The sequence below is a fragment of the Choristoneura fumiferana genome, chromosome Z (assembly GCF_025370935.1).
Source record: "Choristoneura fumiferana chromosome Z, NRCan_CFum_1, whole genome shotgun sequence".
In the NCBI taxonomy this organism is placed as follows: domain Eukaryota; kingdom Metazoa; phylum Arthropoda; class Insecta; order Lepidoptera; family Tortricidae; genus Choristoneura; species Choristoneura fumiferana.
In genome coordinates, this window is record NC_133472.1 from 41,047,821 (window position 1) to 41,067,099 (window position 19,279).

The 19,279-nt window shown below is 36.6% G+C and overlaps 1 protein-coding gene across 1 annotated transcript in view; it reads right to left on the reverse strand.

Annotated features, from left to right (window-relative positions):
- Window positions 1-13,250, reverse strand: part of fw (CUB and Sushi multiple domains furrowed) — a 164,374-nt gene extending 151,124 nt beyond the window's left edge. Inside the window, exon 1 of the mRNA XM_074100344.1 lies at window positions 13,087-13,250. Coding sequence (XP_073956445.1) covers window positions 13,087-13,153 — 67 coding nt within the window. The 5' untranslated portion in view covers window positions 13,154-13,250. The remainder of the gene's footprint in view (window positions 1-13,086) is intronic.
- Window positions 13,251-19,279: the final 6,029 nt, after the last annotated feature.

Sequence of the window (19,279 nt, forward strand, 5' to 3'; positions counted from 1 at the left end):
CAAGTAACCTTGATCGATATACGTTTGTATAGTTGCGTTATAGTCGGCGTGTAAGTTACATGAGTCTAGTTTCTTTTCTAGGTTTAAAAAACGGCGTTTAGCTATAGCGTAAGAGTGTCCTAATTCCGAAGGAGAGTATTTGAAGGGAAGTTCTACTGTGTAGCTACCACTTTCATCGCGTAAGTAATTTTAAATATTTTTTCACATGCTTCATCATCGGGACTGAAGTGTTTTTTATCGGGTACATTTTCTATTTCCCAAAAGCGGTCCGTCAATTGATCAAGCGAAAGCGACTCTGTTTGACAGAAAAACGTTTTGTCAGAGTTGGGCGCGGGTGTGGCGGGAACGTTATGCAAGAGTGTAGCGGGAGCGTTATGCGCGAGAATAGCGGGTGCGATAGGAGCGGGTGCGGATTCATTGGTTTGAGCGTTCGTATTTATTGCGTGATGCGATTGACTATTTAAATTAAGTGCGTTTGAGTTTTGCGGAGAAGAACTAGATTTGTGCGAAGAAACGAGAGTGTTCGAGTTTTGCGAGAGCGGGTGAGTTGCGTCAAAAGACTGCGTATGCGTTGAGTTTGCGGCGAATAGCGAGCGTGAGATACATTGGGCTTTGCTTTATCCATGGCGACATATCCGAGAGTTGTTTCGATACCTACGACCGACGAGTTTGGTGGGGTCGATTTATTAGATCCGAGTAAAAGCGGGAATAATTCGTTGCCTATGAGACAATCGATTTCTCTAGGTGCGTAATAATATTCATCAGCCATTGGCAGATGCTGCAGATGCGTCAATTCCGTCCTATCAATTTCAGCGTTAGGCAAAAAGTCAGTAATTGTGTCAATAACACGAGCGTTTACTGTATAAAAACAGCGAGAGTCAAAACGTGAATAAATTTTGAATTGTGTTATTCCGTATGAGCGATTTTCAATTTGACCGATACCTTTAACTACCGACGGCGCGGGAATTATTTTTAAATTTAAGCGTTCACAACAAGATTTTGTGATGAAATTACTCATTGACCCCGAGTCGAGTAATAAACGCATACGATTATTAAATACGTTTACAGACGCGGTTGGTAATAATACTGTAGTATCATTATTTAAAGCGCGCGCGGGAACAGTGACAGACATCGCCCGGTTGTTATCAAAGTTATCAACATTTGAAGTCTCGCGCTAAGAGGACGAGTGCGAGCAGTATTCACTAGTGGCGGGCGCGGCGGCTGCGAGTGCGAGTGAGACGGATAGCGAGCGCCAGCGCCAGCGCCAGTGGCGTCGCCCGCTTGCGGCGGCGGTGAGGTTAACTGCGCTGTGCTTTGATAACGAGCCGGTGGGATGGGATGGCTTTTTTATGATTTTGACTGATAACGGTATGTTGGAAATCAGCTGAGCGTTGAGGGCGGTTTACATTAAAATTATTATTGTTGGTTTCATAGTGCAGCAGCGAGTGATGTTTGCGGTTACAACTGGAGCATTTGTTTGTCGATTTACAAGTATTTACATGGTGAAATCCTAAACAGTTTATACAAAAAGAGTGTTGACGAACAATATCGTTGCGAGTTTGCGTGTTTTGGTTTAAGAAATATTCACATTTAAATAAGGGATGAGATGAGTTTGCGTTACATACTTTACATAGTTGAAATTGCTGAGTTTGGAGGTTATGATTGTTGTCATATTTATGAGATACTTGAGGAGCTGCGATTTGAGAGTGGAATGCTTTAGTTTTATTTATTTGTGGTAATTGGGGAGCGGGTTTGCTAAATTGTTTGTTACTGGATTGAGTTGAGGATGGTGTTGGGCCATGTAACGCAGTGAGCTTAGATTGTTCACTTAAGAACTTTTTTAATTCAGCAAATTTGGGAATATGAATGTCTATGAGCTTGTTCAAATAGATTCAGAGTTGATTTATCAAGTTTGCTTAAGGCAATATGCATTATCATGAAATCTGCCAAATTATCAATTTGCAATTGTTGCAGAGCGGCTTCAGCTGTACAAAAGTTATCTAATAAATTATCAGCTGACTGACCAGGCCTTTGATTAATCATTTTATCCAAGTACATAGATGCTTGCACTCTTGTATCTTGGTATTTAGCTAGAAGAGTTTGCCAAATTATGTCATAATTTTGAGAGGTTGGAGTTATGCCTGAGCAGATATTTAAGGCTTTGCCGGAGAGGCACCCAATTAGATATTGAATCTTTTCAGCATTTGTTAGTTGAGTATTGTTATGTATAACACTGCGGAAGTTTTCATAAAACACTGGCCATTTACCAGGAGTACCATCAAAACCTGTGAGTTGAAGCGGAGGCAATTTGATGTTAAAATTATTATTTTTATTTTGAACCTCAAGTTGCTGTCTCAGAGTATTATAGTTTCCTTTTGCTTAATAAAACAGTACAACTCATCAAATGTATTGAGAATGCTATGACTCGGTTCTGCGGCTGGATTTTCTTTAAATTGTTCAATTAAAAGTTTATCAACCGTTTCTACATAGTCAGCTCGGGTCTTGTCGGGTTTGTATCCTAGCAAGGAATGGAATGTGATAGGCAGGGTCAGAAACCTTTAAGCTTAGATTATACACTTCCTGAATAATGTGGAACAAACTTTGCTTTTTACTTTCAAGGAATTTAATCATAATATTTTCTTCACTTGAACTGGTGTATGCACTCGTTTTTTCTTTGCCTCCCATCATGAAGCTAAAATGCGATATTTATATTAACAAAATGAGTGAGAAATAAACACAAGTTCAAGATCGGAATGTGTATTAGGAACAAGTATCTAGAAATTACTAGGAATAATAAGTTAGCGGTGCGTACATCAAATATGGCGGGTAGGTATATGAGCGGTGCGTTGGGATAAATTATTATGAGAAATGAGTATGAAATGCGTGAGTTAAACAGTAAGTAATACTTTTGTTATTCACTTAAACTGTTGTTGTTTATAAATAGTTGGTATTTACATAGAAATTATAATGTTATTTGCGTGATTAAAACAAAACAAAGTTAGGCGAAGCGTGCGAGAAAAAATGGCGTAACTAACTTGAAAATGTGTTTTTGAATATTTGAGTGAGTAAATGAGTAGCGTGTGTATATTGCGGAGGATATTAGGAGTGAGGGAAAGGATTTGGGATCGAAGGACCAGACTTGGAGGGGCAGGACATACCTTGAACACCGGGATGCTGCTTTCTCCAGCAATTGAGTTTCCACGACACAGGAATTATTTTAAACGGCACAAAAATGTTCATCACCACTTCACTGCACAGATTTTAGAGGTTTTGAGAGTTTTTAAAGGTATTTTGCGAATTCAGCGTTTATTTTTGCGTTTGTACAAAATTATAGCGTCGTCTCGAGTCGTTTGTTTTCTTCGTTCTTGGTTCGAATTTCGGTGCCCAATGGTAGCGGGATAGGAAAGGAGGGATGTGTTGCCAGAGTATGGATGCGTTCATGTTAATGCGTGAGTGTGTGTATGAGTTAAAATTAATTAAATATATTTAAAATAAACAAATAAATGGCGCAGCCAACAACGAAAATAATATCAAAGAGCTACACTATAATATAATATGCAAATCGTATGGTACTCGAAACAAAAGATCGTTTTTTTTTCTTTTTCATTTGTATCTTCAGGAAAACGAAAAAAACCGACGAGTTTTGCTCAGAGGCCGTATTTGTCTAAAGCGTAAAGTTGCATTACATTGCGGCGCTCGATTGACCACTACAAACTCGTTGGCTTGACGGCCTCGCAATGTAATGCAACTTGCACGTTTTTTCTTGCAGGTCTAAACTCGGCTTTACGCGCTGAAATTCAACATCTCTTTCTACCCTCGTCTTTATACCGTGTGACAGAAAGAAGCGGTGAAAATTATACTTACATGCCTTATTACTTATGTTATGTCAATGGCCTGCCTTATTTATATCTGACACATAATATAATCTAGAATGTTCCGCAACTTGTGAATTGCTAACTCGTTTTGGCAACCCTAAAATTATTCCAATACGCAGCAATGTAATTTAAAATTAAAATATGACATTACCTCTGTAAAACCGTAAAATATTTTAGAGATATCTTCAATATTGATCATTCACAATCGCACGAGTATGTGATCAATATTGAAGATCTCTCTAAAATATTGAAACTATACTCGTGTCCAGAATTAGGCGAACTAGATTGACAGCTAAAAATGTAACCAGACATAGCAAAAAATAATGGGCATAGGAATATATCGATATAAATATGTCGATATAATCTTGTATAGACGTGGAATGGAAATGTTTGTCACTTTTGGACTTTATTTTCATAGCTAGTATAACAATAAATTAAAATAAATAAATAACATAACGAAAATCCACAATAACGGAAATAAATCCGAGAAAACCGATGGCAGTTAATTCGAATGACATTATATCAAATGCTAATAAAACAAAATGGCGGATAGCGTCCTCACGTTTTTTTATCGATATTACAGCACTGGAGAACCTGTGGCAAGGTGGCAACATTATTTGTGTAAGTAATGAACTTAAAATGGACTTGCTCGTAAGCGTTAAAACGGTTGTACGATGGGTACTGAAACTAACTGAGATAGCACGAATAATATGAACCTTTCCGATGAAACACGATCGAAATAGTTATTTATGTGGCTGGTGCATAATGAGAGGCATTAAAGTACGAGTGTGGTTTTATCATAATAAGATCACACGAGTGTTTTAATGCCTAATTATGTATAGCCGCATACATAACTTTATCTACATGCATATCATAAGTTTTCTATAATATGTTCAGATATGGCCTATATTTTGACTTTGATCTTTGACTTTGACTGACTTTGACTTTGACTTGACTTTGACTTTGAATAATAATTATTATCTACGTGCATGTCATAAGTTTTCTACAATATGTACAGATATGCATTGTTAAAAAAAGTATTACCCTGTACTTTAATGTGAACATTAAGATGCACCCGCAGATACCAGGTTTCTTAATAAAGGCCATTTGATAGTCGTTTCTGAACATATAATAGGGAAGTTATGATATACATGTAGATAAACCATTATACACTACAACTATAGTATTTCGATGTGGTCCTTAGAATCATAATAACATTTATTTATTTATTTAATCGTATGGGACGATTGTTACTCGCGTCCGCAGGAGAAACCCACCACAACCCTGCACGTGTCCCCTGGGTGGTGCTAAACGAGTGACAAACATTAAGGCGATATACAAATCATAATAACAATGATAAATTCACTTTCGATTAAAAATATCGATGATCTCCGCTGGACTGGACCGCCGCGTCGCATGCGCAGCTTTCACTTGTCCGTGTCGTAGTGTGCGTGGATGCGTACACGCACACGCACGCGCATCAAACCGGCCGCCTGTGTCCCACTGAACGACTTGCGCCTGTCCTCAGAGCTCTTCTAACTACGAGTAGGATACTGTATTGGTGCTACCTTAGAATTAAGTGTGTCACGCACATTGTAGGGTTTCGTGCTATATGTGACAAATATCGCCATAGAGGCGTATATAGAGGGGGGACCGGGTGGGCCGTGCACACTCCAGTATGGTCTAGGGCCTACCCCAGGATGTTGGGCTACCGATTCAAAATTCTATAATACTGATATCTTCAACAAAAATCCAGGCCACCTTTGGGCAATATGTTTTCTTAATTTCATTTTTTTCATTTCAATTACTGAACCCTATAAAATGTGTGTAAATATAAAAACTTAAATAAATTTTGAACCACATAGTACTTATATGTATAGAGGTGTGCCAACCGAGAGCAGGATATTATATACAATATCTGGGCGAGGGCTAAAACTCGGTACCAAGCGTTTTCCCAGAAATAAGAGCAAAAACCCCTACATAACAAATCTGAGATCTCCGAAATATATAGGTATATAATACATATATTATTATACAAGAATTGCTCGTTTTAAAGTATTATATTATATATATAGATACATACATAAAGGCAAGGAACTCAGCCAAATGCAACCGGATAACATAGTGGTTTATATGGCCCTGACTAAGCTTGAGGTCGCAAGTTCGAATCGCCCGTATTTACTGCACGGACTTTTGTTGTAAGTGTTTTAAAATAAAACTCCAATAACTTTTGATTCAAAATATAGCCAGGTTGTTCTTTCTTTAACTTACCAAATCAGGATCTGATGATTGGATGTAGGATAACGAAATTTCATCCAAATCTAAAAAAAGTCGTTTCAATAACTTTTTCTGAAAATTCCGGATGGATTTTACCTTACAACTTTTTTATAAAGTAAAAAGTAGGTACGTACAAAAGTGTTTTATTATATCTTTCTTGCTTGTTATTGCAAATTACTTATCGCTAATGTAATCTTAACGCAAATGATTTGAAAGTTGAAGTGAATGTCACACGACTACTGTACCACTACCATGAGTTTACAGTGACCGTACTCGATAGCGACGGCGTAAATTATTCTCCATACAAATAATTTAAGCTGTCGCTATCGAGTACGGTCACTGTAAACTCATGGTAGTGGTACTGCACACTTTTACTGTTGGCGATTTTATACATAGCAAGATATACCAACACTTGTGTTAAAATATTTTGTGAAAGATGGATGTATTAAATCTCGATGAGATAAATACGAAACTGACATCAAACACTTATGTGCAAATGTGTATGAAATAGGAAGTTTCTGTTCAATTATTTTCAAAAATATCAATTATGTCAAGTATCAAAGTACAAGTAACATAATTGTTATAGTAATATAACAGTAGATAACTTACTTATAGTCTTGATGCTATGGCGATGGCTTAAAAGTGGTTACATATTATTATGACCCTGACTGCAATGAAGTACCTACTGTGCGAAGGTTACGCGTAAACTAAACCAAATCAGAATAGATACATTGTTTTAACGCCTTTTGTGTCCAGTGTTGCCAACTTTTTATGCCATACTTACTCGCTAAAAGTAACCTTCCGGCCAGAAGGATACACTAAAATTAGTTTGTGGTGCCCACAGTGACCTACCAGCCTGGAATTCAGCATAAAAAGTCGAAATCATCAGTTACAGTGAATAACCTACTATGTAGGTTATACTGGTTATGTCCAATTGAGTGTTATAATTAAAATAATTCATTATTTAACTCAACTTTACAGAAACCTATAACTTTCGTTAGCAATTCTTGCACAATGCGGTTGCAAAATCAACCTTGCTCCACACCGGTTAAGTTTTAGTTTGCAAATTATCTCAATTAACACCTTACTTTTGAGTAGAAATCGCCTAAATTCGACGGGCCACAACTGTATGTAGTAGTCAATAATGTTTCGACTTGGGGAAAAATCGGTTGGTACCAACAAATTATCGTATATTTTTTAGACGTGTAAAGGTCACATCACTATTACTTTTTATCCAATTAATCCTACGTATATTAAAGTGCTTACACCGTGGGTTAACTTTTTGTTAAGATATTTTTAGTTTTCTTTACTCTTGACATTGGCCTAAATATGAATATGACTAAAAAAATAGTAGGTACTTTTCAATTAGTAGGTACTTTCTTAATTTGATGTTTTGTATGGAACATTTGGTATTTTTATATCTGTTAAGTTTATTAGCTTTTGCCCGCGGCTTCGCCCGCGTGGAGTTCGGTTATCGCGCGCTGTGCATTTTTCCGGGATAAAAAGTAGGCTATGTCATTGTCACTCTCGGGCCCATAAACTATCTCCATGCCAAAAATCACGTCGATCCGTCCGTCGCTCCGCTTCGACGTGAGAGACGGACAAACACACAAACACACAATTTCGCATTTATAATATTAGTAAGTATGGATGTCATGTGTTTTTATGTAGAACAGAGAGTTTACAATACAATACAAGGACGCTGTTTTGCAATACTGAGGTCATTTTGCAATAAAATGTCAACTGTTAAAATTATTTTCTAAGGGTTGACATTGTATTGCAGAATTAGAAACGATAAAATTACTTGGCAAAATTCGGCACAGCAAAAAAAATTACATAAAAAAATAAGACAACCTTATTACATATTCTTACGTACTAAAAAAGAAAGAAAAAGAAAAAGACATTGTGGCGAAAGAAGCAAAAAGTGTTGCCACGGCAAGCCTCGGCGCTGGTTTTCAGAATGATCCTTTACATACAACTAAACTTCAAAGACTAATGAAATTAATCAGGGTTAACACACTATTGCATAACAGCGTCCAATTAATATATTATAAATGCGTAAGTTTTGCGAGTCTTTGTCTCCGTTTGTTATTTTTCATGCTATAAAAATGGCTGGATGGGTGGCGGGCTAAGCCGCGAGTGAGATAATAGTCACACATTACTGACTAAAATCGTCAGACCGATTAATTATCTTAGTGTAGTTTGGTAGGTTTAAAAATTGCTTCAGTAACTCCGAGTCCGGTTATAGCACTTAGTATTTAATTAGTTGTGGACTATTTACATAACATTAATCAGTTCAGTATAATGGTACTCGTATAAATCAGTCTTATATTATCGCACCTACTCGTTCAAGTTATGGGTCGTAGGCTGAATGCGGTCTATGTATTAAACTCAACCAATATCCTTGTCTCAACCTAAGGCATTAAAATTTTCCTCTTTTTAATCGAGTAAAAGTAGATTTTGTAATTTAAGTCGAAAGTTGTTTTTAGTGTTTTTGTGCAAACGATCGGAAAAGGTCACTCCCAGCGCGTACAGTGCCCGGCTTAACACTTTGTTAATGAAATGTCATTAGATTTATAAATGTGAGCACGTAATTTTGTGGATTAAAGTTTAAAATATCGAAAAGTAAAGGTGTCCTTCATTATTTAATTAACAGCGCAAAACACTTTTATACAATATTGTACATATTATAAAAGCATCGCATAATAACAACAAGTAAACAGAAGCAGTCGAACAATAGAATGAATATGTGCTGGTCTTACATTTGTCATTGTGTATTATTTGTTATTCCCTCAAAAAGCCTTCGAAGAAGACCTCTTGCTAGATGGGGGTCCAATATATCGATAGGAAGAAGAGAGCCGAATCTAACTTCTGTGATAGATAACCCAGGGCAGAGCATCCAGACGCCGTCGTGCAAATGCGTACGATGCGTATGCGACTTAAATTTTAGGAACATCATATAGTTGATGTCATATGGAGTATCGTATATTACTGTGCCCAGCTGTGCCCTAACAGGGTAAATAAACGATGAAACTGTATGTACATTCACAAAGCGGGATTGTTAAGATATTTGCGAATGTCCTGAATTTAACGGAACGTTGAATAAGTTCATATTTTAAATCCAAGTTTAGACCAGCAAGTTGCATTACATTGCGGCGCTCGATTGACCACTACCAACTCGTTGGCTTTACGGCCTCGCAATGTAATGCAACTTGCACGATTTTTCTTGCAAGTCTAAACGCGGCTTTACACTTGAATGTAAATATGTACCCACAGACCCATGGTAAACTAATTCTTCGCAGTGCCATTACTTTATATTATAAACATTTGTCATAGGATTTATTGCAAGAAAGAAGTCTTTAATTTTTTCAGTTTTTCATTTTCCGAGAGGCCGTAGAATAAATTCTTAAAATACAGCCCAGATAAGTAGTTATGGCAAATATCTTTAGAACGTTTGATTTGTTTTATGTTATTCTTAATTATATAACATTTGTGTTAAGCAATAAGATGTTCATTCCAACTTATTATGTCTAAGTTTTAGTTCCGCCTTTTAGAACAGAATAGAATAGAATAAATTTATTTAGTGTATAAAAAGTTTGTATTTACATGAAATCTGAATCTAAATTATATAGCAGTAGTTAACAGAGCACCAAAATGGATGCCACTCAACAAAAGCCGATGTCTGAATTTCTTCAGTCACGGCATGGCGCTGGTTTTCAAAAGTTTTACACGCTAAATGAATATTATAAAAGTCAATCAACTACTTAAACGTTATAATAGGTATGTTACTTGTTTATAGGAATGTTAACCGTTGGTAATTAATAGGTACCTACTAACGTTTATAAATCGATGGATAAATGCAAATGTGGCATAAATAGAAACATTAAAATAACTAGTAGGTAATGGACTATTACAGTGCAATCATTAGGTACAGTTCATTACTAGTTATTTTATTTTTACCTACGCTAAGACTATGTTATAAATATAAAGCATAACCAAGAAAATAAATTATCCTTTTTTAACTTGCAATTATTACTATCTTCAAATCGTGTAAATTTAATTCCATCCACGTGTAATCAGATTGACTTGTAATTTGGTACAGATAATGTAGATTGTTGAAAGTACACTCAACAAAAACGACAGTAAAATTACAACTAATACAAGGTTATTTATATTCTTGGTCATGCAGGTACAAGATCATTTATGAGTTAAATAAATCGCATTTGCAGTAGGACAGTATTAATTACGTTAACTCAAGATAGCTTATAACTATAGTTATGACTATATAGTTATGAAAGGCTTAACGACATTCATTAGCACAACTTGAACAGCCATTGAACATGTGTTTAATACATGTCAGGTCATAGAAAACTATGAATTTATGTATCTTTAAAACAAGATGTTTTAAATTATCTGAGTCTTTCTTGGTCGTCGTAGTCTAGATAGTCTAAGCTTAAGCGATAGGACCTATTAAATATAGATATTATAAAATATAGATATATTTTATTCATAGATATATTTAATAGGTATATTATTTTATTATATTTAATAGGTCGACAATGTTTTAAAAGTTTGCAGCCAATATTTTTTGTTGATTTAAGGATATGATAGAACAGACACGAATAATATTTTGCTTAAGTAGATACTAGGGTAAGGATGCATAGCACTGTAAATAATGTAGTGTGACGTATTGAAAGACAGATAGTAATCGCATGTAATTAAGAACAGGGTATATATTCGTACTACATTTATAATTCATGTTATACAGATGGGCCCTGTAACAAATTAAACCACAGCTTCCACTTTTCATCTTGAGCTAATTTAGTTCTACAACTTTTGAAAATAACTTGTATTATGATTTTTATTATAGTTAAAAGTTTACTTGGACAAGCAATGTATTGCGAAATCCATCATTTCGCTACGTGACAAGCGATGTCAATTAGGCTATTAGATGCCGTACATTCAAAATACCATTTAATTTGTTTGTAATAAACATAATTATAAAATTACTTATTTTTTTAAAGTTGCAAAGCTAAAGTAGTTCCATTTGAGTAGCAGAACCTGTGTTTTAATTTTTTGCTCCTGTTACAGGGCCCACCCGGTAGAAATTACTTAACGAGAAAATAAGAAGCTTTTACCTTGATCACTGATTAGCGTATTCTCAAGCCAACTTTCATGCTTAACAATGGCTTACGCAGTTTTATTTCGTGCAGTTAAGTAAGAGTTTGAGTAAGTCATAACAAGAGTATACAAATCAGCATTGTATAAACATAGTTTTAAATATACACGGTGTTTTAAATACAAAATATTTGAGCAGATGTTTAGCTTGTTACGGCCGAGAAACAGTTTTTCCTGTTTTTTTTTTTCTAAAATGTCAATTAATTGTGGTTCGCGTCAAGTACCCTTAGTGTAAGTTTTTTGTTACAAAATACGTCCCGATCGCGTTCGCGTTAAAATCTCAATTTGTATGGAAACACGAACAGCGCCTCTAGCGGAACGTTTGCGACGTTCGTGTATCCATACAAACAGATTTCAACGGGAACGCCATCGAGACGTATTTTGTAATCGAAAAGTTACACTAAGGGCTATGATAATTCACGCGCGCCCAAGATTATTTGCACGATTGTATCGAGCTGGCCGAAAAGGGTATGTTAAGTTGTTTTTCTCAACACTGTAGGTATTTCGTCCGATATTTTGGTTTAATATGTAGTCACTTTGACGCGGTATACTTATGCTTTGAACATCAAACGTCAAGAAATTATTTGAATCAACCATAGTTGCAAAATCTTGAATGATCTTATTATTAATAGGGTTCCCAACCTGCTCAATTTTCTGGATTAATTTAAAGCGGTTGTATACTTATAAGCGGTGTTAATTAAATACTTACCTGAAAACCTGTCATTTTCATTTTAAGCTAAGTAGTTTATTGCATTTATTTTCAAATAGGTATCTACCTTAAATTATTTCAATATATATATATTCGTATATTTTGCTAAGTCAGTACTTAATTTCTAACTTTTCACTTGCAATTTGTGCTTGCCAGTACGCCTTTAAAATGAAACTGAAACAATTTGAATTATTCGCATTTCTAAAATAAACCTTAAATAGGTAATAATAAAAATATCATGGGACACTTGACACCAATGGAAAAACTAAGCAAAGCTTGTATTACGGATACTAGGCAACGGATAAACATACTTATTATACATAAATACATACTTAAATACATCTTAAACATCCAAGACCCGAGAACAATCATTCGTATTATTTATACAAATGTCTGCTGTATTAATAAAACACAATCTGGTCGAATTCAAATTAGAAAATTTCGAATTATTTCAGTTTAATTTTAAAGGACCGTGAGCTTCACAGTTTTTAGAAGAAAATGAAACTGACAGCAAAACGGCCGTCGCGCGTCGTTCAATTATCGAAATAATAATATGCATTCGCTAAAATTGGTGCATGTTGCACTTTTAGATTGGGCACAATGAAAAAATTAAAAAACATACGACTTGTTTTAACCATGCGTAATTGATTCTGATCTTCTTGGCAGTTACTTTCTGGTTCTCAGTTTTTTAATAACACTATGTATAAGCAAGGGATATTTAACGGTCACTAACGAAATTGTGTCAGAAAACTTGAGTCTCAAAACATGCGAACACAACACAACAGTCACCAAGGACTTTTAAACCGGTTCATATATTTTGAACACTGTACCTATATGTAACGGTGACGTTCATATTCTTGTGACCATTGTCATTTAAAGTCAAACCGCTTAAAAAACGGCAACAAGACAACACTGTCAAAAAATTGCCGAATTATTAAAAAAAAATGAGTCACTAGGTACAATCCAAAATGGCAATCCTTTAGGTCACTATGCAGAGCGAAAGTATGTTGTATATTCGTTATTGTCGCAGATAATAAGACAGCTTACCTTGGGCAAACGTAGTGGTGATAATACACAACAGGACAAAAAATCGCACCATATTTAGAACTTCCATATCACATAGTTCACAAACACAAAGTATCAAAAGTAAAAGTGGACCTTTGAAAAGTTGCGCGCGCGCAAGGGACGTACTGTCATGGCCGCGAGTGGTCGCCGTCTGCTCCACTGTGCCTTTCACCGTTACGGCTCGCGGTTGAGCAAGGCTGCGGTATTGTCACTCGTCGAGTACGCGGAAATATTTAGTTTGCCGACGAACGCTGGTAGATGGCGGTGGGAAAATTTCGCCGGATAAAGAGGCCCTATAGCGAAGTTTAAAATTCGAACTTCGTATCTTGGCTTCCCGATGGCGCTTATATTATTTAAGAGAGTGAGAGGGATGGTACGATAAGAACTTCGGTTTTTGAATTTCGTAGTAACCGGGGCTCCTCCAGCAGATCAGTTAGAAGGAAGCACAATTTTTTTATCTACCACCAAAAATTTTGTATGAAGGATTGTTTTGGTTTTATATTAAGTATTTATAATTATTATCATTTTACTATTACTTATTAATAAATAACATTCCGAAAATATATATTAAAAAAGTCTTGGCATTACAGGTATACATGATATGATGATCCTTTACTTAAACAACTTTCTCCAGGGAACATAGGTCGAAAAACTATTTTTTTTTTCGCCTTTCCATAGTAAGTCGGTCAGCTAACCAATTATAACTAAAATATTTATTATGAAATATTAAGAAAATACAAAATATCCATAGGACTAAAACTACTATTAAAATAAAATAACTAAAACTAAAACTTTAATTAAAAAAATCACGCAGGCAGCATTCCCGCGTTGAACTGCGATTGAGAATCTTTGCGCGAGAAAGCTGCCGGCGCGAGGGTTGCCTGTTGCCTCCCTTAACCTATTTTGTATAAAAATGGAGATACCTACCTAAACGAGTTTTTCAATACCTACGCATAGTATCGTAATTTATGCCAACTAGTCGTTATGCCAAATTACATTATGCGCATTAACATTATGAGTATTCAGGTGATGCGAATTACGTTGCGATTGCGTGTTTGTCTGTTTGTATGTTTGTCCGTCTTTCACGTCGAAACGGAGCGACGGATTGACGTGATTTTTGGCAAAGAGATAGTTTATGGGCCAGAGCAGAGAGTGACATAGGCTACTTTTAATCCCGGAAAAATGCATAGTTCCCGAGGGATCAGCGCGCGATAACCGAATTCCACGTGGTCGAAGCCGCGGGCAAAAGCTAGTATTTTAATAATGACTTATGCGAAATAACGTTATGACAATTTGAATTAGGAATTACGTTATGCGAATTAATATAGACCCATTGTGTAGTGAACAAAAACAGTCGTTAGGGAACTAACACTTCAGTGCGGGTAAGTGCGCGCATATGGACACTATTTTATCGACTTCGAATTTAGAATAACGGCTTTAACCTATTTTAGTTCTATGATTATCTTGGCTACAGAGGCAGGACGTTGTACTGTACAAATGTATGTATAAAGGAAAAATAACTTTTTACCCCCCACGCAAAAGGAAGGGTGGTATAAGTTTGACGCCAATGTCTGTCTGTCTCTGTCTGTGGCATCGTAGCTCTCAAACGGATGGACCAATTTCAGTGTGTTTTTTTGGGAAAGCGTGTTTCCTAACGGTTTTTAGGGTTCCGTGGCCAAAATGGCAAAAACGAAACACTTATAGTTTCGCCATGTCTGTCTGTCTGTCCGTCCACGGCTTTGCTCAGGGACTATCAATGCTAGAAAGCTGTAGTTTCGCTCGAATATATATGTAAAAGTATATCAAACTTACAAGGAAAAATATAACGGTTAAGTTTTCTTGACAATTATTAGTAGTTTAAGAGTAAATAGCAGCTTAAGGTATAAAATATACTTAACTTGGAATATTCGGACGGAACCCTATTTCGGGCGTGTCCGACACGCTCTTGGCCGGTTTTTAGGGTCGGTCTGTCCGTCCGCGGCTTTGCTCAGGGACTATCAATGCTAGAAAGCTGTAATTTTGCACGGATATATATGTAAACTATGCCGACACAATAGTATAATAAAAAATCCAAAAAAAATTTTTTAGGGTACCTCCATAGACGTAAAGACGTAAAGTGGGGGTGATTTTTTTTTCTCATCCAACCATATGCTTAGTGTGGAATATCGTTCGATAGGTCTTTTAAAACCATTAGAGGTTTGCTAAGACGATTTTTCGATTCAGTGATGTATTTGCGAAAAATTCAATTTTAAAATTTGCATTTACTCCCTAATCTTATTTAATTTTATCTTATTATTGCTTATTGAATTTATTGCTACTCTTTTATTTTATTTTCAAATCATTTTGTACAAATTTCCACGCATATATATGTTTATAGGTATTTTATAATTCTTATATTTGTTATATGTGTTTATATTTGTGTGTTTGTTGATATATATATATATATATATAATATAGTTTTTTCTTTTCCCGCAATAATTACGCGTTCGGTTACGTGGGTGCACACTCACCGGGGTTCAGCTGGAAACCAGCGCTGCAGCTCTGGTTACAGGGCTACGGCACATGCTGAGCTGAGTCCTTTTGGCATCACACTACAGCACAATGTCTCTTATTTTCCTCTCTTCTCCTATTTATCTTTTCACTGTGTTTTTGTTGTGATGTAGTGTGTTTTTCTTGTCAATAAATGTTGTTTGAGTTTGAAATTTTCATTAAAATCGAGCGTCCCCCCCCCCGTTTAAATCTAAACCAGTGGGTGGAAAAATTTGAAAAAATTCAGGATGGTAGTAAGTATATCAAACTTTCAAGGAAAACTATAACGGCTAAGTTTGCTTAAGAATTATTGGTAGTTTAAGAGTAAAAAGCAGCCTAAGGTATAAAATATACCTAAACTATGGAAGATTCCGTATAAAATACGAAAAATCCTTAGAAAAATATTACTTAATTTTTTCGTAATGGCTACGGATCCCTATTTCGGGCGTGTCCAACACGCTCTTGGCCGGTTTTTTCTTAGCTTTATTTCATTAGAATCGGATCCGCCACTATTGAGATTTAAAATATTTCAACCATTCTAAGTTGGACAGGTTAGGTTATCCCATGGTTACGGTAGTACTATTAGTTATTCTGTGGAGTTGTTATGGTTATGTATGAGGAATAGCCTGGGGGATTAAAGTAGCCTATTTCATCCTCTAGCCCATAAACTTGATAAAATCGCTAAGTTAATGAATAGTGTTAAAAATAAAGTTGTGTTAAAACTTGTGGTGTATAGATATCATTTAATAATATTGTAAATCTGTTTAAAAAAATATACCATCTCAACAGAGGTTTTTCCGAACCGGTGTGGTAGATTTTTTTTGACATTCATAAGTGCTTGTTATAGCCTAAATTGAATAAAGATATTTTGACTTTGACTTTGACTTGAATCACGTCGATCCGTCGCTCTGTTTCGAAGTGAAAGATGGAGAAACATACAAACACACACACATTCGCATTTATTATATTAAGTGCTTGGCAGACGCGCTCAAAGGTGACGACCAGGACCCCTTAATATACCCATCTGATACCAGCATGAACATTAACCCATTCATTGTCGCGCGCCAGATTACGAGTACGTACCTACTTTGCTGCGATGCCGAGGCTTCTGCAGAACAGACGCCCATCGGCGTCAGCGGCATTCAGGGAAAGCTAAATTAGACGCCCATCCGCGTTTTCGGCACTCCAGTTGCAGATTTGTATTGCATAAGAAACAGTGTTCGGAAACCTTTTGTGATTTTTTATCATAACTGTTTTTGTACAGAAGTAATGAATAATGTGTTTTGTCGGGAAAGTTCGTATTTTGATACGATGAAAAAAACATTACTCACTAGATCTATAAGCAGGTGACTGACTATCCTACTAATCCTACTTATCCTACCTATAATATTATATTCATAAGTATAAATGCGAAAGATTGTGTGTATGTTTGTTACTCCTTCACGCTAAAATGGCTGGACGGATTTGGATAAAATCTGGTACGTACCTAGATAGCTGGACATCTGGAATAACACAGGCTACTTTTTATCCCGATATTCCCACGGGGTAGGGATAAAATCTGGAAATAACAAACGCTGGGCTTACAGTCATGAAATTTGGTATGTAGATAGCTGGATGTCTTGAAATAACACATAGATTACTTTTATTTCAATATTCCTACGGAATAGTTGTTCTTAACATAACACCTCAATAAAGATTAAGATTTAAATTTTGGGTTTTCCCACGGGAATTTTCTAAAATCCCGGAATTTGAATTGTAACTACCAGATCGAATAGTTTACGCGTGCGAAGCCGCGGGTAAACTCTAGTACTAAATAATCTGCCAAGACTTTTTCTGCCGAAACACCTTGACTTGCGGTGTCCTGCCTACCAGCAACTACCAAATGTGCGGGGGCGGCGGCAGACGCCCGGGATCGCCTCAAGGTCACAAAATATACCTGTCTCGGCGCCCAATATCATTTCTTTGCTTTCGGCGTCGAGACTCTAAGTCCTTGGGGTAAGGGTGCGCTGGAGCTACACAGGGAGCTCAGCAATAGGTTAAGGGAGGCAACAGGCAACCCTCGCGCCGGCAGCTTTCTCGCGCAAAGAATCTCAATCGCAGTTCAACGCGGGAATGCTGCCTGCGTGATGGGCACCATGCCAAGAGGCCCACCTCTCTTTTTTAATTAAAGTTTTAGTTTTAGTTATTTTAATTTAATAGTAGTTTTAGTCCTATGGATATTTTGTATTTTCTTAATGGTTGTAATTAACGCAGCTTCTTTAAACTGTAATTTTTGGCTTCAAATTTAATTATTTGTCTTCTGAATTAATAAATCAGCAACTAATTTTAAGCGCCTAATAAATACCTTGACTTGCTATTGCTGAAATAATTTATTTCAGTATCAGGTGGGTTAAATAACGCCCCTTTTTTCGTACCGGAAGTGACTATTTTTTTGGTACTTTCGGCCAGTTCCGCCGCGGCAGACTATCAAATTCGGACTCAGCATCAGTTTTATGGGAAACCATTGTGCATTTCATCGCGGTATCAAGTAGGTACGAAATTTCCGCTCTCCATCTATAAGTTAATGCTAGATATGCGTGATGTGATCATGACTATTATTTGTTCTTAGGTACATGCAGTTCCTCCACCTCCACCCTGTACACACAAAATACTCAAACCCATCTATCAAAACCACCACACTGCACTGACGCGTTTCGAACTTAACCAGAGCTCATCTTCCGAGCAACACAATCGTACACCCTGCTATTCATATGCCAGCCATATATGCTACATATATCCTAGGCCTATGGGTAGCAAGTCAAAAGTAGAATTTAATAATCACCACAACAATTGGAAAACTTTTACACTATGTACAGTATGTTATATATCTGTCGGCGGCCGATCGTAAAATCCGCCAGATCACGAAATTCCTAGGCATATCGTGAAATGCCGCCATTTCATGAATTGGCTAAGGGACATCCGCCATATCGTTCAAAACTCACCGTTTAGCGATTTGCCTAGTGACGTTTAGGCAGATCATGAAATTCCTAGGCATATCATGAAGCGCCGCCATTTCATGATTTGGCCAGTTTAGGCAGATCATGAAATTCCTAGGCGTATCATGAAACGCCGCCATATCGGTTCTGATCACAATTAATACTAACCACTCCTCGCTTCGCTCGTCGTACCTAAATTTTTCTATATAAATAAATAATAACTAGTGAATACTTTATTTATCAACAAAATACTAACCTCTAAAATACGGGCAGACGTGCATGGTTTTTTCACATTGTGCACAGAATCCGTTTGATTCACATAAAAAGAACGGAGCTGATGTTCAAAAGCTTCTTTTGCACTTCTATTTTGAATCAATCACTATTTTCGGTTTAAAGATCATTTTGTTGCGACGCCGACATTTTTCACGCGCTAAACAAACACGGCCGGTCAGCTGGTCACGGCCGCCATTGCATACGCAGCGCCACCAGTGGCCAAAAAAGAAACTATTTTACGATGTGCCCGGTATAGAGCTAGGAATATCGACGAATGCGTTGCTCTAATCGATCTGCCGTATTATTTCTCAGGCACATCGTGATATGCCTGGCCAACGTTTAGGCATATCATAAAATGACGGCGTGAACGATATGCCTAGGAATTTCGTGATCTGGCG